Source organism: Perognathus longimembris, chromosome 4 (genome assembly GCF_023159225.1).
Source record: "Perognathus longimembris pacificus isolate PPM17 chromosome 4, ASM2315922v1, whole genome shotgun sequence".
NCBI classification, from domain to species: Eukaryota; Metazoa; Chordata; class Mammalia; order Rodentia; family Heteromyidae; genus Perognathus; species Perognathus longimembris.
This window is the reverse complement of record NC_063164.1, coordinates 63,195,215-63,218,885: the sequence shown is the minus strand read 5'-3', so window position 1 is coordinate 63,218,885 and position 23,671 is coordinate 63,195,215. Positions and strand designations below refer to the sequence as shown.

General features: G+C 36.4%; 1 protein-coding gene across 3 annotated transcripts in view; it reads right to left on the bottom strand.

Annotated features, from left to right (window-relative positions):
- The window catches only part of Ccdc148 (coiled-coil domain containing 148), a 274,276-nt gene that overhangs the window by 137,406 nt on the left and 113,199 nt on the right, over positions 1–23,671 (bottom strand). For all 3 annotated transcript variants that reach the window (XM_048345423.1, XM_048345424.1, XM_048345425.1), the window contains one exon: positions 2,032–2,170. In XM_048345423.1, coding sequence (XP_048201380.1) covers positions 2,032–2,170 — 139 coding nt within the window. The remainder of the gene's footprint in view (positions 1–2,031; positions 2,171–23,671) is intronic.

Here is a 23,671-nt window from a genome sequence, read left to right as displayed (position 1 = left end):
TGTTATAAATCCTTATTTTCCTCATACATGATGGAATCAAACCAGCTGGCATCTCAAACAACTTCTGCTTTTAAATAACAGTGATTTGTCAAGCAAAAAGCAATATTTCCACCTATATATAACTTTAATACAGTCTTTTTAACACTTTCATCAGTGTTTCAGTTAGTCAGTGTGTAATCAACCAAAAAAATGACTATAAGAATTGAGAAAATCTCAGATTAGTCCTTAGTGACTAATCTTGAGTTTAAGATGCTAAACTTAAACTAATTATGGCAATATGTCACTTCCTTACTCTTGAGGAACATAGTATCCTGTGCTGGTTTCTCCTTCATGAATCTCAACCGTGGCAAGTACAGGTTTGGGAGGAAGAACAGAGCTAGAGGGAGCCTAAGGAGAGAGAAATCTCTGCAGGTGATTCCAAAAATCTCCTCATTCAAAGGATGACTTCTGATGTTGAAAGGCACTGAGATAAGTTATTCTTTTTCGTGTACTGATCACATCTCTTTGGTGCACTAGGAAGAAAAGAAGCTAATATACAAGATAAGGTATGTCCTATCTAAAAAGAATACTTAAGATATGGTTCATCAGGTACAGAGGGAAACAGAATACGGTCTCACTTAAACCAGCTCCTAAAATCTGTATAAACTTCTCAGCTTTGTTCCATAAACCCAAAAGCATCCTTAACATCTGGGAAATAGCAATAAGGGAGGCATATACCCTAAAGAAACAGATACTATCAATTCAACATAGAAAGTAAAAATGTTTATCGTGTCAATAGTAGAATGGTAATGCAGATAGCTAGTTGTAGCAGCAAATAGAATTGATACAGATTAAAAGCTCTAAATCAATCAAATGAGAAAAAAATTAAATCCAGAGCAAATGGTTCATTATACAACAGATTTAAGTTTAAAAGCCAGAATTAAAACAAAGAACTGAGCTGGACACTTATGGCTCACATCTATAATCCTAGATACTCAGGAGGCTGAGATCTAAGGATCATGGTTCAAAGCCATATGGAACAGGAAAGTTCATGAGACTCTTATCTCCCATTAACTACCAAAAATCTAGAGGTGGAGCTAGCCTAAAGTGATAGAGCATTAATCTTGAGGGAAAAATTTTAAATCCTTCAGGGACAACACCCAGTCCCTATGTTCACAAGCCCCAGGACTGGCACAAAAATAAAAGGAAAAAATTGTTGTGGAGGTGGGGGTAGGAAGACTTGAGAGGATGGTGACATTAGCTTTGTTTCCATTTCTGTAGCAGAAAATAAGAAAAACAGTGGTATGATGCTCATTTGCCATTATATGTGCTTAAGGAATTTCTACAGGACTAGCATACAGTAACATACCCATACTTACCATTGCTACTTGATTAATTTGAAATAATTGCAGAAGTGCACAGTATGTGATAATATTTTATAGCACAGTTCATTTAAAATCAAGAGTTCATCTGCTTGTTTTCCACATATAAGGTGAGTTATTGCAAAATTAATTGATGCCATGGTATCTTCTATTTTGTTATCTTTGTGGTTTTGTCCACCATAGGATAAACATTTACTTATGTTCTGGGCTCTGCATTTGGGCTGTGGAGCCAGGCAGGCAAGGTGATACAGAGGGTATGTGTAAGGGCCAAGTCACAAGTGTTGGCTTCTCAGTGCCTAGAGAGACTGAGGCATGACAGGCTCCATGCATGAAAGAACAGCATTCCACTTTCAGGCAAAACCCAGACATGGTAGAACAGATGAGGGTATGCAGATAAGTACATGGGCACCTGATAGTGAGATGCCAGTGAAGGAGCCATGGTGTAGATCTCTGTGGTGAAAGGGGAAAGAAAGAATAAATGCTGCCAGAACTGGCCCCCACCTCTTTCAAATGTACAGACCTGAGAAAAGGACATACACACATAGTTTCAACCTGTAATCTGCTATTTTCTGTAGTGTAGAAAATGCATGCACATGCACACTCAACTTAAGCATTGCTCAACACTAGAACAATTCAATTCACCAATATGTAGGAAGGATCCAGTACTTACCAAATCATGCCTAGATTTGTGAGGAAAATATCTTTGCAACATATCTAGATACAGAGTCCGTCTGCCAAAGAGTTCTCCAGAATACTGATCTAACACAATCTGGTAAACCCAGTGATCTTCTTTACTTAATTGAAAGTTTCTAGAGGAAACAAAAATGCATTACAACATGCAGGGACCTCAACTGTTCAAGCCATCAGCAAGTGATAATTATATAAAATGAAGTAAGTTTGTGCGCTATGTTATCCAGTTGTTCTCTAATTCCTCTGGCCTCACACTCCATGGTAGCTGGGATTCCTGGCAGGTGTCACCACATGTGACTAAGACTTTTTGTAAGTTAGTAAAAATCTTATACAATGATTGTTCATTTGGTCTTCCAAAAAGCATGGTTTGAAGAATTTGATGAGAATTTTTTTTTTACCAGTCCTGAGGCTTGAACTCTGGGCCTGGGCTCTGGCCCTGAGTTCTCTGAGCTCCAGACTAGCACTCTACCACTTGAGCTACAGCACCATTTCCAGCTTTTTTTGAGAGTTTAGTGGAGATACGTCTCACGGATTTTCCTGCCTGGACTGGCTTTGAACCATGATCATCAGATCTCAGCTTTCTGAGTAAGTAGGATTACAGGCATGAGCCACCAGTGCTGAGCTGAAACATAATGTTTTAAAAAAAATATTTATACTATCTCAGCTAGGGCAATATTTTAAAAAATCACTAAATCATAAAAAATTAAAAATAATAAATTCTTTACACACAGATGAAGGAGGTATTTTTTGTGTGTCTTTTGAAAAAAGTCCCTATGTCCGCACTGGAGAAAAACATAAATATATAGAATTAGATCAATAATCACAGGAAAATAAAGATAGACTGAGGGAGACATTTATTTAAGATTGAGTCCATAGGTTTAGGCTAGTCACAGCAAAGGATCACAAGAGCCCCACAGCTATGCCCTTATGAACACATAAGATGATGCTAAGTGAAATGAACTCCATGTTATGGAAATGACTGTTATACCACTGTTGTAATTACTTTCAACATGCCATGTGAAACCGTAGCTTCTATTGTTGATGATCCTCTTGTATCTCCTTCCTGTGGTTGTACCTGCACTATCACTGTATCTCATCTGAGTATACTGGATACTATATATACTGGTATTAGAACTAGAAAAGTGAAAGGGAATATCAAAATCAAGAGACAAAGGATAAAAAGACAAACGACTCCAAAAGCAATACTTACAAAACCATTTGGTGTAAACCAACTGAACAGCTCATGGGGGGAGAAGGAAAGGGAGAGGGGAGGGGGGAATGAGGGAGGAGGTAACAAACAGTACAAGAAATGTACCCAAGGCCTAATGTATGAAACTGTAACCTCTGTACATCACTTTGACAATAAATAAGAAAAAAAAATTTTTTAAAGATTGAGTCCAAAGGAAAGTCTAACATTATCTTTTACTTTATCCTCTTAGCTTCATGCTTCTTTCAGGTAATACTTTACATTAGGGTGAAACAGATAGCCAATAGTGCTGTATTTCAGATCACTAAATAAGTCAGTTGTAAGCTGAATCATTTCAAGTTTATCTTCAAATCACATTTTCATTTTGCTCCAAAATCTTGTTCCTTTGAGAAATCACACAAGCACTGGTAAGATTTCCATTTGATGCAAAGTATTAGCCAAGTCTTATGCAAAGTGAAAAGTTTGAATTAACAGCTAGAACTCTAAACTGAATTAATGTCTCTTTATATTCTGAGTTTATTTGCATATTATTATTCCTGTTTAATAAATTAGAATAATCAAATACAAATGCAATCAGAGGAAATATTATTAGCAACAAACATTTCTTTGATCTAAAATAGAGACTTGCCATTGTTTATTTCTACTCTTTATCAATGATCTGACAAGTTAAAGTTAATTGTGCAATACAGAAAAGTTTTCGTTTGTCATTGTGCCCCTGAAAAATACTTGACAGTTTAAAACAAAATATGATGCCCTTTAAATCAGTGACACTAATAAGAATTCCATTGTTCTCACACAAAATTACTTCTTTTCTGTGAAGTACTTCACTATGCTGGTAAGTTAGCACAAAAAAAGAAGAGTTATTTTTCCAAAAAGAAATGTTCTCCATCTTCACCATAAAAAGAAGAGCAAGAGAGTTGGAGGTGATCTACCAAGAAAAAGGATATTTCTTCAGGATAGCATTTAAAAAAAAAGATTTGTGATTACTTCATCCATTGAACATACCAAATGTTTTAGTTCTGTCTGAATCAGTTCTGTGTACACATATAGGCCTTTGCCAGCGTTTGAATTTCCACTGTTATCTGGTTATAAGCATGCATATGTGTGTGAGTCCTGTGGAGGGGAACATGATGGAACCTGGTTCCAACACATTCGCTACACCATTGCATTCATCTGTATAGTGGAGGCTGCTGATGCCATGCCACTTGGCTTCTACTAGATGGACTTCTCCTCACCAAGATGCTTGAAGTCTTGCTAATGACTATGTGATGTCCATCCATTGTCTGGAGAATTACCCCAGAGCCAATTGGAAACAGTCTTACCCAAGTGGCTACCTTCCCAACCTCACAACCAGTCACAACCAGTGACTGACAACCTGCTGTGGACCGTCAGTACACTTGCTTCCAGATAGGACCAATCTGTGACATCATCCTTACTCCAGGTTTTCACTGGGGGAACAAATGGCAGAGTTGATGTTCAAAAAGGGCCTCCCGGCTTAGGCACTTTCCCTGCCTTGTTCTGCCTCCTCAGAACATTCCCCCACAACACTTATTCTAGGAAGCCAGCTGTCAATTGTATTTCTACTGGGCCCAACCTAAGATAATCTATGAGCAATACTCATTACTTTCAAAAATGTCTTAAATCTTTTCATGAGTGGAGAAGTACTTTTAAACTCTGATGATCTTGCCTACTGAAGAGTGGGAGAAGATTGTGGTTGTGTACAAAGAGAAAGTGTAAATAGCAGGCATTTAGAAAAATGCTTTTCAAATGAAATCACATATTAAGCAATGCTATAAATAAACAGAACATCAGGAAAATTTGTGGCACTCAGTGCACACATTTTATATATTGTGTGAATGTATTAATTAGGTGCCATTTTAGTGACAATGTTAAAAACCACTTAGACATATGAAATGACTCTAAAACATTAAAACCAGATATTTCAAAATCAAGTATACCATGAACAGTAATGACATCATTTTGAACTTCTTGTTGATGTGAGGCTTTTCCTATTTACCATAATTATCCAGATTGCCAGTCATATTTTTCTAGTACAAGTAGAATAAAAATGAAAAATATTGTGAAAGGAAATTACATAGAAATACTCACAATGTTATTATTTTTAGAGTATTTATAGCAGTTTTCTGAGCTGCAGGCTTAAATCTTAAGGCAAATACTCTCATGGGCAATAGTCATGTCATAGCCATACATTTCTATTAGAATGTTGCTTAGGAGGGAGGGAGAAATCTCCTGCATATATATCTTAAGTACAGGCAGTAAAAAAAAATCTAATAGAAATGTCCAAACATTATACAGTAACAAAGTAGCCATTTTCGGGCTGGGAATATGGCCTAGTGACAAGAGTGCTTGTCTAGTATACAAGAAGCCCTGGGTTCGATTCCCCAGCACCACATATGTAGAAAACGGCCAGAAGAGGCGCTGTGGCTTAAGTGGCAGAGTGCTAGCCTTGAGCATAAAGAAGCCAGGGACAGAGCTCAAGGCCTGAGTCCAAGCTCCAGGACGGGTCAAAAAAAAAAAAAATGCTTGTCTCACAAAGTAGCCATTTTCTAGAATCGCCACTTTTTAGCCTCTCACATAAAATTATATTCAGCATCTCCATGTTTCTAAGCTTAAATCTAGACAGTTGCCTTTTCTAATTAATCTTCCATTTGTTGCACTGTACCTAGTTGTTTTACTAGTCATTATGATAACAAAACTAGCAAACATATTTCAGCTAGTTTGGAAAACATCTATAATTTTTAGCAAGTGTGGTGGTGCACACCTATAATCCCAGCACTATAGAGAACTAAGAGTTCAAGGCCATTTTGAGCTCTATAGCAAGACTGTCAAAAATTAAAGCAAAGGGGCTGGGGATGTGGCCTAGTGGCAAGAGCGCTTGCCTCGTATACATGAGGCATTGGGTTCGATTCCCCAGCACCACATATACAGAAAATGGCCAGAAGTGGCGCTGTGGCTCAAGTGGCAGAGTGCTAGCCTTGAGCAAAAAGAAGCCAGGGACAGTGCTCAGGCCCTGAGTCCAAGGCCCAGGACTGGCCAAAAAAAAAAAAAAAAATTAAAGCAAAACACACTATACATATATACATATACACTATACATACACATCTATATAAACACATATATGGACAAATATGGATATATACACATATATAACAAACATAACATTTTGTGATACATATATGTATACATACATTTTGTTTTATTAAGTATATGTGCATATATCTAAATAAAATGTAAAGAAACTTAAAATTATACTAAAAATTTAGTTAATATCTAGACAAAAGATTTTGGCAATTGTCTTCAATGTCTACTCTTTCAGTTTTCTGTACTTTCTAATTTAAAATTTTCTACTTTGAAATTTTCTTCTTTGTCGTAGCACACAAAGAATTTATAGTTTACAATTTTATTGAATTTCTCACACTTCCAGCCTACAGAATTGTGGGCCATGTACCACTGAATTCCCAGTCAGCCTCCCCGACCCCTAAAGATACTCAGATTCTATGTCGCTATGGTTTTCCAGGAAGTGAAACAAAACAGCTACTTGAAACACAAGGAAAATGAGGTTGTGAAAATTCAGTCCATTATTTCTGTAATTCTGTTTGAGTCCCTCCAAATGCTGAAGTTGACTCACAATTAAGTTAGCTACTCATTTTTAATCACAAACATTTTAAACCACTTCCCTCAGAATATATTTGGAAGCAGCGGTTGGACAAAGATGGAAAACAGGATGCTTATCAGCACTTGATCAACAGAAACAAATCTATGGAACTGAACATTGTGTTTGTAGATGGGCAGAAAGCTGCTTTGTTTTTCTCCAACTGAACAGAGTTTTCCAGGCACAAAGACAGTACTTTCTGAAGCGAGCTATGTAGTTAGTTGGTTACCAGCACTTGAAACTACCTAAGATGGAAGTGGCCCCAGTGAAGCTGGCATAAAGCAAAATTCTTATTTCTTGGAGTATGGTAAGTCAGAGGAGACCCTGTCTTCCATTAAGTAGCAAGATTGCAGTTACCAGTAGATTAGTGTGGATGAAAGACAGCTCTGTCATAATGCTTGTCTGACTGGCTACTTCAGGCCACATTATTTGACTTTTACTTTATTTGACTTTTCACTGTCATCTTCCCAAACTAGAAGTGCCTTCCCACACTGGTGCCTGGTCACCCACCAACCATGCCACTCAGGTCTCATGTCTAAGTAGAAATCTCTGATTTGCAGCCTGATTTATTGAGTGGGGGTCCCTGGACCCAGACTCATTTCCCACAGAATTTGCCCCCCCACACACATTTCCTTGGGTGTATTACATTCTCTCCCTGGGAGATTTACGCTTACTTAGTCATTCTCACTTCCATGGTATCTGGGCTTCTAATCTGACTATTCACACGGGACAACGTAGTTGTCGCATCCTGACAACCATGATGAAGTGGGCTCTAAGAAGAGTAGCCAGAATTCACTGAAAAATAATTTTGTTTAATGTGACCCATGGGGTACAGCCAGAACTTACACTGGTAATCAAATCCTCATTCTTCTAAAGGATGATAGGAAAGTGAACAATATGGTACAGTTTTAATAGTAGTGGGTATAGGATTAGGAATTGGACTCTGGTCAGAAGAAGCTACATTATTTATTAGGGAGCTATGGAGCTACATTTTTCAAATGGGAAGCATACTATTAGTGCTTCTGGTTGTTTTGAGTTGTTTTGTTTTATGCCAGTCCTGGGGCTTGAAATCAGGGCCTGGGTGCTGTCTCTGAGTTTCTTTTTTCCTTAAGACTAGCATTCTACCATTTGAGCCAAAGCTCTACTCTGGCTTTTTGGTGGTTAATTGGGGATAAAGACCCTCATAGTCTTTCCTACTCAGATGGGCTTCAAATTGCAATCCTCAGATTTTGCCTCTTGAATAGCTGGGATTACAGGTGTAAGCCACCCAGACTGGGCACTGGTTGTTTTTTTAATATAGAAGGCCTAATTTTTTATTTAGAATGTGGACTTTTTAAAGGTAGAATAGGGAGTAATGGCAAGATTTCTAAACAATTCCTTGTCCTCTGTGTCCATCTACTACTACTTAAAAATGCAATATGATTTTAATGGAACTTTTGGAATCATGTGATCAAAATAAAATAGCCTGTTACAAATAAAATAGAATGGCTCAATTATTCCTTGCACCAGATTCATAATAATTTTTTTCTTATTTTTGTCAAAGTTATGTACAGAGATGTTACAGTTTCATACATTAGGCCTTGGGTACATTTCTTGTACTGTTACCTCCTCCCTCATCCCCCCCTCCCCCTCCCCCTATCCTTCTCCCCCCATGAGTTGTTCAGTTGGTTTACACCAAATGGTTTTGCAAGTATTGCTTTTGGAGTCATTTGTCTTTTTATCCTTTTTATCCTTTTTATCCTTTTTATCCTATTCCCTTCCACTTCCCTAGTTCTAATACCAGTATATACAGTTTCCAATGTACTCAGATAAGATACAGTGATAGTGCAGGTACAACCATAGGAAGGGGATACAAGAAAATCATCATAAAAATGTAAGGAAAAAAAACTTACAGCAGACATTGTTCCTACCTACTCTTGCTCCTAACCACCAGAATGCTGGTTTTATTCAGGATCCATTTTCCTCCACCTTCCCACCCTGCTGCTTCTTCATCTCCAGCCTTGGAAGTGAATACCAATCACAACCCACTCATAGACATCGTTCTACAAGTTTCCTGTTCCCTGAGCCAATGTTTGAGAGGTGCATGGACATGAAGTCCTGAGTTTAATTCCCAGTACTATCAGATGAGGTGGGGTGGGGGTGAGGGAAGAGAATCAGGATGAGGAGGATGAGGATTGTTTCCTTTAGTTTCTGGTTGGTGTCATTGAACTGTCACAGTTACACAGGACAGAAGGCCACCTAGCCTGTAGGAAGGCAAGCCTTACCTAGGCTTCTCCATTTCTAGACTTCTTGGTAAATGAGAAATTCCTTCATTACCTCAATTGTTTTCACTGCAGTGGAATATTTTCTTATACTGATATCCTTACTAATAGTAAAAAACCAATGACTAACAAGTTACATTTTTAAACGTAGCATTCTGTCAGAAAACTGAGACTTGAAACATCTCAATTTGAAGTCGGTGATCTGAATGCAGAAAAGTCTGTGAGAGGCCATCTCCAACAACCAGCAAGATGCCAAACTGAAAGCATGACTTAAGCGGTAGAGTACCAGCTATGAGCAAGAAAGCCAAATTGGGAATGTGAGGCCCTGAGTTGAAGTCCACTATTGGAGCATGCACATATACACATGTACACACAAAGACATGTACACACACACAGTAGCATCCTAATATTTCTTTGGAAAGAAAATACTAAATACTACAAAGGGATGTAGAGATGACAGAGATACAGAATTGGTATAGACTGAGAGCACTGGCAAGGGTAAAGAATATCTGACCTATGGTTCATACACCAGCAAAGTCATTTGGTACATATCAGGACAGACATAATCTGCTTCACATCAGCTACCTGTATTGATAATTTTGTATTGCTAGAGAATGATATTATAAATATCCAGAAGGCCCTTGGCAAAATAAAGGCTCTCCAGCCCTGCAGCTCTGAGCTAACTGGGGGCAGATAAATTTTCAACACAAAAGGCCATTTATAAGACAAAGCAAAACAATATCTCAAACTGAAATGAATAGAGTGAAGACAAGATAATCTACAAATGATTGCTCTAATTTTTAAATCCTTGTATTGAGCCAAAATCTGCCTGTAAGATACCATTTTTTCTTCATTTTTGGAAGCACAAATACTCTTCATTAAAGCTGAATAAAATAACGTTACCTTGTATGAATCGTAGGACTCCGTTTTCCAGGTATAACTCAAGAATAATAAAACAATAAAACTGGTCTGTTTCTTTGGGTTAATATAAAGAAAGATTAATTAGCTATCATCAGGGTTTCTGGAATTTTAATTGCAACATAAAAATGTTATACTATTACTTGAAACAGACTAGCAGTAGTCATTAAGAAGTTACAAGAATACATTATGATACACTTTTCTCAGTCATCTCTAAGAGTGTTTAATTCTTTCATGGTGTTCAATTTCATGTTGTTATAAGTATCAATATGGCAAGTAAATATAAAACTGTGAATGCAGGAACTGCAATTCCTTACTTTACTGGTTCTCAAGAGTGTCATTTCTAATAATGGTGGTTTCCTAACCAGATTACATTTTCCCTAGCTGAATTTCAAGGGATAAGCAATAGTGAAACTTGCTAAAAATAACTGATTTGATATATAAAATATGTTATAGTCCCCTGTGTCAAAATTTTACAATCTTATCCTTAAGGAGTTTGCTCTTACTTGCTCACAGATGCATATTTTTTTTTATTTATTTATTTTTTTTGGCCAGTCCTGGGCCTTGGACTCAGGGCCTGAGCACTGTCCCTGGCTTCTTCCCGCTCAAGGCTAGCACTCTGCCACTTGAGCCACAGCGCCGCTTCTGGCCGTTTTCTGTATATGTGGTGCTGGGGAATCGAACCTAGGGCCTCATGTATCCGAGGCAGGCACTCTTGCCACTAGGCTATATCCCCAGCCCAACAGATGCATATTTTTAGTAACAAACTCGATATTAACCAGTCACAAGTTAAAAAAAAATCCATTGGCTAGCCCAACAACCTGCAGTTTCCATTTCCTCTGATCAATTTATTTTCATGATTACTTTGATTTCACACACATTTAAGGATAGAAACTTCTGGTAAATAACATTCCCTCCATTTTATAAAACTAAGATTTTTCATCTCTTTAAAGTGTTGAAAATTAGCATTAATTGTCATTATATTGTGTACTTCCTAAGTGAGACACTGTTTCAAGAATTCATGTGTGACACTCACCCACTGCCCCAGAAAGCATTGTCCAGTCAGCCTGGGCCATTGAAAGCATCTAGGAATATATCCCTTTGTACCTGGTCCCTTCCCCCATCCCCACCTCCACCCCTAGAAGTCCTTTAAAGTAAGCTTTGTAGCCCTTAGACACCGACTGGTGTTCCAGCTGTGCCCCCGTGGTGTGGTCTGCAGAAGCACCTTTCTGTCATCAGGCATGCCACGCCACACCCACCTGGTCCAGCTAGGTAGGATAGTTCCACCCCTGTAAGACTTGAAGAAACTGATAGGTGCTCCACATTCACAGTTGAGCACACTGCACTTAAGAGTTGAGAGCCAGCTCACCTAAGAGAGTTGCATCCCCAGCCAACCCCACAACTCTTTTTTTTTCCCACAACTCTTACACAGTAGTGCACTAAGATACTTTGCAGACATTGCCAATATTAATTACAGCTGAAGAAACTATATGGACATTAAAGTGCCAACCTAGAAACGAATCCTGCACAATATGTCTAACAAACACCCAGGATGTACAAGCAGAAGAAAGACTTTTACTAAAACTGCCACCATACATAACTGGTAGAGGCAACAATGTGCTAGTCACAAATATCTAGGAACACAAGCAATGAAAGAAAGCAAGGGAATGTGGTACTCACCAGGAATGTGATAACTTTCTAGGAACAGACTGTAAAGAAAAGGAAACTAATGAATTGTCAAAAAAGTAATTTTATTAGATTTAAAAATGTATAGGCAATTGAACAACATTAGGAAGGAAATTCATAGAACGACAAATTCAGCAAGGAGATGGATTACATTAAAAAATCAGAAACTTTGGGACTATACAATTAATAAAATAAATACCACAGGAAAACCAATACAGCAGATGAAAGAATGCCAGAGCTTGAAGACAGGTCTTTTGAAATAGCCCAATCAGATTTTTTAAGAAAAGAAAAAATTATGAAAAATGAAAGGAACATTTGAAAACTATGGGACATTTTTTAAGTGTGAAATTAATTTATTTAATTTTTATTGTCAAGGTGATGTACAAAGAGGTTACAGTTACATAAGACATTATTAAATGAACAAACTTTTGCATTAAGTGCATTTCAGAAAGAGAAGAGAAAAGAAATGGCATGGAGAAAATACTTAACAAATAATTGCTGAAAATATTCCATCTTATTAAGAATATGGACACGAAATTACAGAAAGCTCAAAATATCCTTAATAGACTCAAACCTCCCTCCTCAAAAGGATCCTGTCTCATACACATTATAGACAAACTTTCAAAATAATAAGACAAAGAGAAAATTATAAAGAGAGGAAAAGAACAATTTCATGTCAGATATAAGAGGTTCTTCCTTAGATTAATCAGTAGAAACTTTATAAAACAGAAACAGTGACTTGATATACCTAGAATCTTAAACAAAAATATATTGTCAACTCAAAATACTATTCCCTGAAAAGCTAACATCAGAAATGGAGAAGACAAGGTAACCTCTCTGTAATTCAGTTTGATAATAATATATATATATATATACATATAAAAGAAATGGAGGAGAAATAGAAAGTAAAAAAATAATAATAACGAAATTCATCATCACCAAACTGGTCCTACAAGAAATGCTCAAAGGAGTCCTAAGGATGATTGCCACCATCAGTAGTAAATTGTATTAAAACTAGTAGTAAAGAAGATACTCAAAAGAGAAAGAGGGGGCTGGGAATATGGCCTAGTGGTAGAATGTTTGCCTCATATACATGAAGCCTTGGGTTCAATTCCTCAGTACCACATATATAGAAAAAACTAGAACTGGCTCTGTGGCTCAAGTGGTAGAGTGCTGACCTTGAGCAAAAAGAAACCAGGGATGGTGCTCAGGCCCTGAGTTCAAGCCTCAGAACTGTTGAGAGAGAGAGGAGAGAGAATGAGGGCTGAGGGCTGGCAATGTGGCTTAGTGGTAGAGTGTTTGCCTAGCATACATTAAGCCCTGGGTTCCATTCCTAAGTACCACATAAACAGAAAAAGCCAGGAGTGGTGCTGTGGCTCAAGTGGTCGAGTGCAGCCTTGAGCAAAAAGAAGCTCAGAACATTGCCTAGGCCCTGAGTTCAAGCCCCAGGACTGCCACAAAGAGAAAGCAGGGGGCTGGAGAACCAAATCTTGTGAATACAGGAAGCAAGATTGGAGGAGGGTGAATAGTTTTGAAATACACTGCAGCTATATATGAAGAATACTAAAGAACTTGCAGTGAAAATCATTGACCAATAGGAACTGGGGGGAGGAAAAGAAAAAGAAAGCAGTACAGATGATAGTAATGGTTAAAATATACACAAATTTGGAAAACTACAGGTAAATTCATTGGTACAGTGAATACACACTACAAAATATGAATGAAGGAGGTAACAAATTGTACAAGAAATGCACCCACTGCCTTACTATGAAATTATAACCCCTCCATACATCACTTTGACAATAAAGAAGTATTTATTCAGAAAAAAAATGAATGACAGGAAAGTAAACCAGTATCTTTTCATGCATGGGTACCAACAAAGGGAAGACAAGCAGATGGTAAATGAAGATGAATATGGTCAAAGTAGTTTATTTGCACATATGAAAAACTAAAACAACATAACTCAAAGTTGTATTAGAAGACAGGAGAAATGAAATGAGGAAAAAATAAGATAACAGAAGAAAGGGAATCCACATAAAATAGAAAAAAATCAAAGTATTTCGGTTGGCAATTGGTGTGCTTTTATGTACAGAAAAACTTAAAGACTACATGAAGAAAACAGTATTATAGCTTACAAACAAATCTATTAAGGTGTCAGGATACAAAAATCAACGTCATAAACTAAGAGCTTTTTCATATAAAATAATAAAATATTTCTGAGAAAAAATAATGAAATTGCTGAGAAAGAAATCATGGGAGCAATCTCATTTACAATTGATATAAGAAAAAATGCCTAGTAAGATAATGAATTTAACCAGAAACATTTTTTAAAGAACACATAAACTGCTTTGTTAAATGGCAAAAAGTTCAATATATAGCCTAAAAAGTAAGAAAAGTAAGGGAGGGGGTGGAGTGGGAGGGGTGGGAGGGGATGTTGAAAGGAGTGACAAAAGCAAACTATGCACATGATAAGAGACTAATTTCCAAAGTTATAAAGAAACTCAAGCAACTTAACAGAAAAACTCCCTAAACAATCCAACCAATCATCAAATGACTTGAATAGGCATCTCAAAAAAGAAAAAGTCTAGCATCACTGATCATCAGGGAAGAGTGAACCAAACCATGAGACATGATTTGGCTACTATCAAAAAGACAAAAAATAGAATTGTTGATGTTCATGATGACTAAGATACAGATTAATCAATGTATCTACCAACAAGTGAATAAAGAAAATTTGATATTTAAAATGGGATGGAATATTCCTCAGCCATCAAAAGGGATTTTGTCATTTGCAGCAACATGAATAGCACTGGAGTACATTATTAGTGAAGTGCAGAAAGAAAAATACTGCATGCTCTTGCTTATACATGTAAAATATGAAACTTATCTCACAGAAGTAGAGGATCAGATGAAAGTACCCACAGCCTGGGAAGGACAGGAGCAAGAGAGATGCAGAAAGAGAATGGTTAACAGATCTCCAGCTGGATATAAGAACTACTTCTACTTTCTATATTATTTTGGGATAACTGTGATTAGTTAATTGAATACTTTTAAATAGCCATTAGAAATTGAATGTTCCCCACACAAAGACATATAAATATCTGAAGTGACACATTACCCAATGTAAACCTGTACTGAAATTTCACTGCTCCCTAAAATGTGTACCATTTCCCTGTGTCACTTTAAAATAAATACAAGTATTTTTTATTTTATTTTTTAAACCATAGTGAAATTTTATTTCTATATAGTTTTTTCCACAGGTACAAAAAGGTATTTGCTCTATAGTAAAAAGAGGATAAAAATAGTACAAGAAATGTACCCATGGACTGACATAAAAAACGGTAACCCCTCTGTGCATAACTTTGACAATAAGTAAGTAATTATTAAAGAAAGAGGATGAAATTATTGTAATTCAGTCCATATGTTTTGAAGAATGTAAATTGACAATTTTTGTGTGACTAGCTTTAATCTGCTTACCTTTTTCCAACTGTTTTTATTTTAATAATCCATACTTAGTGATATTGTTCATTGTTTGTTTTTTTTAACTCACTCCAGTAAGAATGTCCTTTATCAAGAAAACTAACAATAACAAATGTGGGAGGGAATGTGGCCAAAAGGGAACCCTACTTCATTGTTGGTGGGAATGTAAACTGGTTCAGCCACTCTGGAAAGCGGTATGGAGACTCCTCAGAAGGCTAAACATAGAGCTTCCGTATCACCCAGCAGCCCCACTTTTGGCATCTACCCAAAACAAGAACACACTAAAGCCACCAGAACAACAATGTTCACTGAAGCACAATTTGTCATAGCTAAAATATGGAACCAACCCAGATGCCCCTCAGTAGACAAATGGATCAGGAAAATGTGGTACATATACACAATGGAATTTTATGCCTCTATCAGAAAGAATGACATTGCCCCATTCATAAGGAAATGGAAGGACTTAGAAAAAAATATACTAAGTGAAGTGAGCCAGACCCAAAGACACATGGACTCTATGGTTTCTCTCATAGGGAATAATTAGCACAGGTTTAGGCTAATCACAGCAGAGGCTCACAAAAGCCTAATAGCTATGCCCTTATGAATGTATAAGGTGATGCTAAGTGAAATGAACTCCACGTTTGGAAATGACTGTTATATCACTGTTGTAATTACTTTCAACACGCCATGTGAAACTGTAGCTTCTATTGTTGATGATCCTCTTGTATCCCCTTCCTGTGGTTGTACCCACACTATCACTGTATCTTATCTGAGTACATTGGAAACAGTATATACTAGTATTAGAACTAGGAAAGTGAAAGGGAATATCAAAATCGAGAGACAAAGGATAAAAAGACAAACTACTCCAAAAGCAATACTTGCAAAACCATTTGGTGTAAACTAACTGAAAAACTCATGGAGGGAGAGGAAAAGGGGGAGGGGGTAGGAGGTAATGAGGGAAGAGGTAACAAACAGTACAAGAAATGTACCCAAGGCCTAATGTATGAAACTGTAACCTCTCTGTACATTACTTTTACAATAAATAAGAAGTATTGATTTTAAAAATAAAAGCAGGTGTGATCTGTGATAGTGCAACCAATGAAGACTGTTGAGTAGATAATTGTAACCACTGTTCTTGGATATACTTTTCATGAGTACGTAATACACATGTAAATACAAGTAAGCAAATGCTAGTGTTACTACAAACCTGGTTCTAATTTTTCCTTTAATAAAAGGCATTCCACCATAGCCAAGAGAATTTTAAAAATATCTTATCCCCCTAACAAACATAAACAACATGGAATACTCACAAAATGTTTCTGACTCAATAGGGCATAAAACCAGAAAGGCATTATTTGTGATGATATATTCAGTGTTCTAACAAAGTCACTATAGCTATATGACAAAGAAAACCATTACTCATCTACTCTACAGATATAAATTCCAGCACTGTCTGCAATAACATTGGAATGCACTAAGGGAATATAGGAGGTACAAGGACCCAGGACATTGGTTGAAGGGATTATTTAATCAACATGACTAAGTGAAAACAGCAAGATCAAGTAATTATGCCTCTTCTTGTGAGAATATCTTTATTAATCATCCTTGGCCCTCCAACCAACCCACACCAGAAATGTAGAATCCAACATTCATTGCACATGCTCAGGCTTTGAATCTTTCTGACAGATCTGAGAATGTATTTTCAAAAAATTTAAAAAAGAATTATTGTGTCAAAACTTGCATGTGACCTCATCTAAGTAAGCAGGCGTCAGACAACTTGCGAGCCTTTTCCTTTCTTTTTCTCTTATATTCATCAAGAAACAGATACATATAAATTCATTTATTTTACACATTAAAAAATCTGAAAGATTTTTAGATCTAAAATTCAAATGTGCATGATAACATATACAAGATGTTATGTATATACACACAAATTGACTAAAGTTTGGTATACTTAGGGAAGGGATAGTGTGAGGGTGTAACTCCTCTGAACAATTTAAAAACAAAAACCTCTTTAACAAAATGAATACCAGAAAATAGAAACATGTTTTGGGGAAGAGCAAAGAAGGGCAGACACAAATGGAGGGAAGGAGGTTGATAAAATAGTAAAGTAGTACAACCACAACCACAGTAGGTAGTTTCAAGGGCTAGGGTAAGGTTGGGGATAGGGCTCTGGTTAGGGCAAAGATTAGGGCTATGGCTAGCATTAGGATTAGGACTAGGGATTAGGGCTAGGGTTAGGAATAAGGAGAGAGGGTTAGAATTTGGGGTAGATGCTAGGCATTAGGGTTAGGGGACAGGGTTAATATTAGGGTTATGGTTAGGCTTAGGGGTTTAGGCTTAGGGTTAGTGTAGTTTAGGGTTAGTGTTATGAAAAACTTAACATCACACTGAAAATAAATATTAGCACTACAACCAAATAAGTGCTAATATGAAAGTAAAATTGAGTCTTGCTACTAATATTAATACTCTAGTATTATTAGGGTTAGAGTTTGCCTCAATGTTCCCGGAAAAGTTCGGGTTAGGATTAGAGAAAGAGTAATATTGCAATGTGTATTTATGAGTATTATTTGATTGGAGTGGATAAAAGAAAACTAGTGTATTTGTATAATTTTTAACATTTGAGGGTCATTTGGCTTTCGGTTTGGGTTTGCTTTGCTAGGGTTAGGGTTCAGGTTGGGGAAGGGTAAATTTCAGGGTAAAAGTGAATTTTCTACTAACAATTTATAGTAAGATACATATGAAAATTTGTTTAAAAATCTACAATATTTTCTTTACATCTATTATTTGGGGTCAATTAGACTTACATAGTGTGTTAGTGTTTGGGTTTGCTTAGGGATTTGTAAAATCCAGGTCAAATTGAAAGTAAATTTTTAGAACTACAAGCCAAGTAAATGTTAATATGAATGTGAAATAAATCCTTGCTATTAATATTAGGATTCACATAGCACTAACATCAGAGTTAGCCTCATTATTACAATCCATTTTGGTTTAGGGCAAGAAAAAGAGTAAGATATTGGCTAAAAAGGCAACCCATTTTAACAAGTACCAGTTAACTCAAGGTTAGAATGAAAGAACACCAGTGTATTTGTGTTGCTTTAGCATTCAAAGGTCACTAGTTTTAGTATTAGAGTTGTTGTGTTTTTTTTTGTATAGGCTAGGTTTAGTGTTAGAGAAAGGTAACTTTCATTTTTAGAAGGATAAGCTGAGTTTTCTACTAAGAACTAGAACTAAAATACATGCAAAATTAAAAAGAAACTACAATATATTTCTTGTTTCACTCTTCGAGTAATTAGGGTTAGGTTTCTGATTATGTTTAGCGAAGGGGGTAGGGTTAGAAAAAGGGTAAGATATTGGGTAAAACTGCAACTCATTTTAACAAATTACAGTTAATTCTATGTCCAGATAAATTTAAGTAGGGTATTTGTGCATGCCATTTAGCTTTGGAGGGTCATTAGGGGTAATGTTACTCTTAGTTTCCTACTTCAAGCTAGGTTTAGGGTTAAGGAAGAATCAGCTTTATGGTAAATCTGGGTTTTCTAGACAATGTAGAAGACAGTTTCAGGGCTAGAAGATAGAGCACATATAATCAAGTGAGTAGAGCACATACAATAGAGTGAGTGGTGGTAATTATATACAACAAATACAAGAAACAAGAAAAGAGCTTGAAGGAACTTTCCAACTCAATTTGAAGACAAAATCTGTGGCTGAAAGGTATCAAGGAAGAAGATTAGGCAACTAAAGGGATAGGAGACATATATCATAGGATTCTAGTGGAGAATTTTCCAAATATCCTAAAAGAAAAACCCATTTGGATATAAGACCTTTAGAACACCAAACAGACCACAAAAGATCATCCCAGCACCCCATTATAATCCACACAGGATTGACAGAGACCAAGAAAGTATACAAAAGCTGTCAGAGAAAAAAAAATTGACTACTAATAAAGGAAAACAAGTCAGAGTAACCACAGATTTCTCAGCTGAGAGCATGAAAGCAAATAGAGCCTGGAAAGATGTATGCCACTCCTTAAAGGCAAACAACTACCAACCAAGATAACTGTATCCAGTAAAGCATAGCCAAAGAACAAATATAAATATTCCATTACAAAGAAAAATTGAAACACTGTATCTCTACTGAACTAGCACTACTTAAGATACTTAAAGACATCCTACATACAGAAAATCAACAAGAGGTTTACTAGGGTTAGATATTGGGTAAACCTACAACCTATTTTTTTAAGTATGAGTTGATTTCAGGTCAGGATGAAAGAAAACAAGTATATTTGTGTTCCTTTTAGCAACCAAGGGTCATTAGTGTTAGGGTTCGGACGAGTTTTCTAGTTCAGGCTTTGTTTAGGGTGAAGGAAGGGTAAGCTTTAGGGTAAAAGTGAGTTTTCTACTAACAACAAAAAGTAAAATACATGTAAAAGCTAAAAGAAAACTACAGTATTTTCCTTAGTATTACTCTTTGGGATCATTAGGGTGAAGTTTTTTATTAGGTTTACAAGAAGTGTTAGGATTTAAAAAAAAAGATAAGATAATTGGGTAAATTGTAACCAATTTTAAAAATCACCAGTTGATGTCAGGGCAGGGGTAGTTTTGAATCTGTTCCTGTTAGCATTAGGTCCTCATTACATATAGGATTTGGGTTAGTTTCCTAGTTCCCGTTAGGGTTAGGAAGAGGAAAAGATTAGCTTCAGGGTAAAACTGAGTTTTCCAGTAACAACTAGAAGTAAAATACACATGAAATTTGAAAAAAAAACTACAATACTTTTCTCACTTTTCTTTATTAGGGTTAAGTTTCTGATTATGTGTAAGGGTAGGGATAGGTTTAGAAATATAGTAAAGTACTGGGTAAAATTGCAACCTGTTTTAGATAGAACCAGTTGATTCCAGGTATGGAAGAAAAAAGTGTATTTTGTTCCTTTTAGCATTCAAGAGTCATAGGATTAAGGTTAGGTTTCATTTTCTAGTATGCAATATTGTTAGGGCTAGGGAAGAGTAAGCTTTAGGGTAAATCTGAGTTTTCTACTAACAACTAGAATGAAAATACACATGAAATCTAAAAGAAAGTACAGTATTTTCCTAATGATCTCTTGGAGATTAATCACATGAGGATGTCAATTGGGTTTAAGTGTTAGGGTTAGGGTTAGGGTTAGAAAAATGGTATGGTATTGGGTTAAACTGCAACCTATTTTAACAAGTATCAGTTGATTCAAATTTAGGATGAAAGAAAACTAGTGTTTTATGTTATTTTTAGCAGCTGAGTGTCATTAGGATGATGGCTATGGTTGGTTTTCTATTTCAGGCTATGTTTAGGGTTACAGAATGGTATGCTTTAGGATGAAAGTAAGTTTTCTTCTAACAATTAGAAGTATAGAAGATTTTATTTTTGGTTACCAGTCCTGGGGCTTGAACTCAGGGCCTGGGCACTGTCCCTGAGCTTCTTTTGCTCAAGGCTAGCAGTCTACCATTTGAGCACAGTGCCACTTCCAGCGTGTGTGTGTGTATGTGTGTGTATGTGTTTATGTGGAACTGAGGAATCAAACCCAGGGCTTCATGCATGCTAGGCATGCACTCTACCACTAAGCCACATTCTCAGCCTAGAAGAATTTTTTAATGACATTATTTTTCTTACATTTACAGTTCAGTGTCACTTAGTGTGACTGTTAGGGTTAGGGTTAGGGAAATGGAAATGGAAAATTTAGGGTCAAACTGAATGTTAATTTTAGAACTACAGGCCAAGTAAGTGTTAACATAAATGTGAAATAAAGTTTTGCTATTAATATTAGGATTTGTGTACTATTAGGGTCCATGTTAGCCTCAGTGTTCGAGTGAGGGTTACGGCTCTGGTTAGGATTAGAGAAATTTTAAGAGGGCTGGGAATGTGGCCTAGTGATAGAGTGCTTGCCTAGCATACATGAAGCCCTGGGTTCAATTCCTCAGCACCACATATACAGAAAAAGCAGGAAGTAGTGCTGTGGTTCAAGTGATAGAGTGCTAGCCTTGAGCAAAAAGAAGCCCGGGATAGTGCCCAGGCCCTGAGTTCAAGCCCCAGGACTGGCAAAAAAGAAAAGAAAAAAAAAGAGGGTAAGATGTTGTGTAAAACTGCAACCTGTTTTAACAAATATCAGTTGATTCAAGATTAGGATGAAAGACAATGTGTGTATTTGTGAAACAATTAAAAGGAACCCTATTCCCTGGTGATGAGATGTAAAGGAGTGCAACCACTCAGGAAGGTGGTTTTTGGATTCTTCAAAAATCTAAAAAAAAAAAATGTATTATATAGAATGTTATTTCCATGGAATTGGAAGGATGTAAAAAATTGTTAAGTGATGTCAAGCACTTGAAGAGACAAATGGCACTTGTTTTGCCCCAAATGTGGAAGTTATATCTATTACAAAATCATACACAATAACATATAGGGTTATATGCCTCTACATACAAACTAACTAATAGATGGTATGCTTAGAGGACATGTCCAATGCTATAATTCCTTTGAACAAACTAACTATAAATATAATAAAGAATATATTACAGTAATATAAATATAGTAAAGAATAGATTGTAAAAGAGTATTTAGCAGATGAGTTGAAACATATAAGCTTAGCAAACACTAATTTTATAAAATTAATATCTGATAATATTCAAAGCAGTAAACCAGTAGATAAGTATATAGCATATCTTTCATTTTTGTGAAGAAAAACTTTAAACTTCTTTTCCAATAAATGTATTTTTCTGTATTGAGGAAAAATACATAAAATGAAATGCTCATAATACACTAAACAGTAAATGTTACTAACAAATAGAGAAAATTCAAACAATTTAGTTAAAAATGTAAAGTATAAGCATCAGAAATACATGTATAACTAAGGGGCAGAATTGTGAAAGTATTATGGATCTTAAATCGCATGTGGATTTAGATTTCATAAAGTAATAGAATATTAATTATAACCCACCATTATAAACTTTAATATACCTGTCAACAATAAAATAGAAATTACTTCTCACTGCTCTACCACATTTCCCACATATTGCCTTCAGATCTGACACAGCTAAATGGAGCATCAGACAATTATGTCTCCTCTATATGATTAATTCATCCAAATGTTATGGAATTAAAGCCACAATCTTATCTGAGCCTAAAACAAGCAATTAAACTTGTCTTTGTGTTACTAATGAAATACAGCCCAAATAGAATCTAAATAGCTTTGCAAACACCATGAAAAAAGGACGAGGTTCAGACCTGGGGGGGGGGGGGGGGAAGGGGGATGAGGGAGGGGGGTATGAGGGACAAGGTAACAAACAATACAAGAAATGTACCCAATGCCTAACGTATGAAACTGTAACCTCTCTGTACATCAGTTTGATAATAAAAATTTGAGAAAAAAAAATAAAGGACGAGGTTCAGTTGTAGCCAAATTGTTTTTTAAATGTGTTTCAGTAAACAGAAGATTCCTTTGAAGCTGGGCCAGCCATGATATTCAAGCCACACTGGCCACATATGGCTTACAACGTGATGAATCCAAACTCAAGATGTAAGTATAAAATAGAGAGCAGATTTAGGAGGCTACATGAAAAAGAGAGCATGTCTTTATTGATTATTTTAGCCAGGTGCTGGTGGCTCATGCCTGTAATCTTAGGAGTCCTAGGAGGCTGAGATTTCACGATGACAGTTTGAAGCAAGCCCAGAAAAGTCTACAACACTCTTATGTTCAATAAACCAGCAAGCTAGAAGTGGACTTGTGGCTCAAGTAATAGAGCACCAGCCTTGAATAAAAAGATAAGGGAGAGAGAGTCCTTTGGCCCTAGGTTCCAGCCCCCATACCATGATCAAAAATGATTTTTTAAAAATAACAATTGTATGTTATAATGAGAGTACACTAGAAATACTGAGTTAGGTAAAATATATTTTCAATATATCTTATCTTTAAATTTCAGTTTCTTAATACAGCTACTTAAACATTGTAAATTACCCCTGTGGTCAACATAAAACGGCACTTAACCTAGTACAAAGCTGGTTTCTCAGCTTCATGGCACATCAAAATACTGTAGCTGGGTGCCAGTAACTCATACCTATATCATCCTAGCTACTTAGGAGGCTGAGTTCTGAGGATCCTGATTCAAAGCCAGACAGGGCAGAAAAGTGCCCATGAGAATCTTATCTCCAGTTAACCACTTAAACACACACACACACACACACACACACACACACACACACACACACACACACAAAAAACAAACAAACAACAACAAAAAAAAAAACACCTGGAAGTACAGCTGTCGCTCAAAGTGCTAGAGCACCATCCTTGAGCAAAAGAATTCAGGGACTATGCCCAGGTCCTGAATTCAAGCCCAACAACCACCACCAACAAAAACCAGTTGAGGTAGCA